At 41.8% G+C, this 2592-nt stretch overlaps 2 protein-coding genes across 2 annotated transcripts; one reads left to right on the plus strand and one right to left on the minus strand.

Moving 5' to 3' along the window:
- Nucleotides 1–120: 120 nt before the first annotated feature.
- Nucleotides 121–957, minus strand: SS1G_11134 (hypothetical protein; the record flags this gene model as incomplete). The annotated part of the gene is made up of 2 exons (XM_001587843.1): nt 121–584; nt 636–957. 2 exons carry the CDS (start codon nt 955–957, stop codon nt 121–123), a joined length of 786 nt encoding a protein of 261 aa, XP_001587893.1.
- Nucleotides 958–1365: 408 nt separating this feature from the next.
- On the plus strand, nt 1366–1995 carry SS1G_11135 (hypothetical protein; the record flags this gene model as incomplete). The annotated part of the gene is made up of 2 exons (XM_001587844.1): nt 1366–1487; nt 1575–1995. 2 exons carry the CDS (start codon nt 1366–1368, stop codon nt 1993–1995), a joined length of 543 nt encoding a protein of 180 aa, XP_001587894.1.
- Nucleotides 1996–2592: the final 597 nt, after the last annotated feature.

Genomic DNA, 2592 nt, shown 5'->3' on the forward strand with positions numbered 1-2592 from the left:
TTATCAGCACAAAACATCCGGTTCATAATTGAAGGTATTTGGAGATAATCCTCTAGTAGTAGGTCCAATCGTAGCGATGAAAGTTTTTCTCTGTCCATCATCCTTCTTCGTCTGATTTCTTTACTTTCCCCAGTTTGAGAATCCCAACATCCCTAAAGAACGTAACATAGCTTCACAACCCGTTGGCGAAAATACAACTACCCATCTAACATCCCTATCCTTAGTCTCCTTCAACAGATTCGTGAAGTTCTCCTCGAAAGATTCCATCACTCCAGTACCATAAACAACCAGTTCATCGACTTGAATTCTCTTTTCGTTTGATAAATTCGGATCCATTAATGTTTTAGGAATGATATCTCTTCTCTGTTCTCCGACCATGAAAAGCAGAGATGGTTTTATTGTACGATCTTTATACCAATTTCCATAATGTTCCAACATATAATGTGCCAATGCTTCTCCATTTCCTGTTTCGGCTCCAAAGATATTTAATGGCGGATTTTGAGGAATCGATCGTAAAGCTCGAGATGTAGCTGGTCCAACAGTGTATATCGGTATATCTTGGAGATAAGGCCATTTATCATCCACTATTAAATCATCAGTCAATAATCAATATCTCAATGTAGTTGCAAACATACCATCTTTCCCGTCTCTCCCCTCCTCCACCAATTTAGCAAACAATTCCACAGCCCTCTGACTTGTAAAAATCAACCCTCCATATCTCTTCCTCTCCTCTTTCCCAACTTCCCTCTCCTTAAGTAACCTCTTAACCACCTTAATCCCCTCTTCCATAAACCTATGTTCCAAAACCGGTACAAAAATGGGTTCAAAACCCCTCTCACTCTTCATTTCCCTTTGTCCATACTTCAATGCATTAAAACTTACCTCCTCAAACCTCTCCTCATACCCATCATTCGGCACACTCTTCGTCTTTAATAGAAAAACAGGTATTTTCGTCATCGTTACTATTCTTTTCGTCTTTTTCCTTCTTCTCCTTATTCATCCAATAAAATTCTCACAATCAACCATGGAAAGTAAAGTAAAATAAAATAAAATTCATCACACTTCACACAACTAACTCAGGAACCAAGCTCCAACAAACTAGCAATAGAGCTAGCTAGTGGGGTAGAAGAACTAAGATCCGTAAAAAAATGACGATTACCACATGCGAAACTCCAACCCCACCTAAAATTAAGCTTAATTCAAACCCCTGTCGTGTCGCGGAAATAACCGATGATTTTCCATCTAAAGTATTACAAACCAAAGCTTCAATATCTATTTCTCGGTATTTTTGTTCTTTTCCCATTTTTCCACCTTCTCATTTTCCTCTAATTTTCTTTCCTATTTCACTCACAACAAAAAGACAAAATGGCAGACGATACGCGGAACGATTTAAACGACAATGCTCCTATCACAACCACTTCCAGTACTTCCGAAGCCCCTCCAAAAAAATACCCAAAAGGCGTTATATTAGGAAAAGACGGGAAACCGTAAGTCTTTCTTACTTGCCAACCTCATTCCTATCCACAACCCCAAAAAAACCTCCCAATCGCACATCTAACATAAAACCCATCTAGCTGCCGCTCCTGCAACTCCTTCGCCTCCTTCACCAGCACCACCAAGAACCTCTCAACCAACATCCCCTCCACACCCCCCACAGACTGTCCCCCCTCAATCGAAACCCTCGGCCGCGCCTCCTGGACATTCCTACACACACTATCCGCATCGTATCCCGCGAACCCCAGCGCAACCGACCGCACAAATATAAGCACGTTTATGAATCTCTTCTCGCAACTCTATCCCTGTTGGACGTGCGCGTCTGATTTTCAGGAATACATGGCTGTGAATAAGGTGCGCACGGAGAGTCGAGAGGAGTTTGGGAGGTGGATGTGTGAGGCGCATAATGATGTTAATAGGAAGTTGGGGAAGAGGGAGTTTGATTGTGCGAGGTGGGAGGAGAGGTGGAGGACGGGATGGAGGGATGGTAGGTGTGGGTAGATTAGACATGGGTTTGAGGAAGGGATGGGGATTACCATATTATATAAAATGGGATGGGATGGGTGGGGGATGTATGATATATGATGAGATGATATGATATAAAAGGCAACCCAGCATAAATCGGCGTTCAGGGTCAAAAATCAAGAGGTCATAGTTCATGGATCAAGGAGGTATTCTCAACTCAAAACTGTATGTATACGAGTACACTATAACTTCTCTCTTCACACTAAACATTAATTCAAGAAACTAAACCGCTGATGTATAACATATACCGCTAACCTATGTAAAAAAACCACATACGTCTATCCACAAAACCCGCTAAGTAAATCCCGAACCCCTATCTCCACGCTTAACTCTAATACCAAGAACCGAGTTTCGTCTCATTATTCCACCATCTTCATTAGAATGAATAGGTGTCCAAGCCTCCTCTTCTGCATCACGCTTATTCTGCTCAGAAGTCTTCAGCCGTCCTGGTAGATAGGTTGTACCCAAGGTACTTTTTCAATATCCACATTCATGTCCATCTCCAACGCTTCCCCAGAAATTCTTTCACTCTTTAAAGCTGGTTCTTTACAGATGAAGTCATCGTTATCACTA

The sequence above is a fragment of the Sclerotinia sclerotiorum genome, genomic scaffold, assembly GCF_000146945.2.
Source record: "Sclerotinia sclerotiorum 1980 UF-70 scaffold_17 genomic scaffold, whole genome shotgun sequence".
Taxonomy (NCBI): domain Eukaryota; kingdom Fungi; phylum Ascomycota; class Leotiomycetes; order Helotiales; family Sclerotiniaceae; genus Sclerotinia; species Sclerotinia sclerotiorum.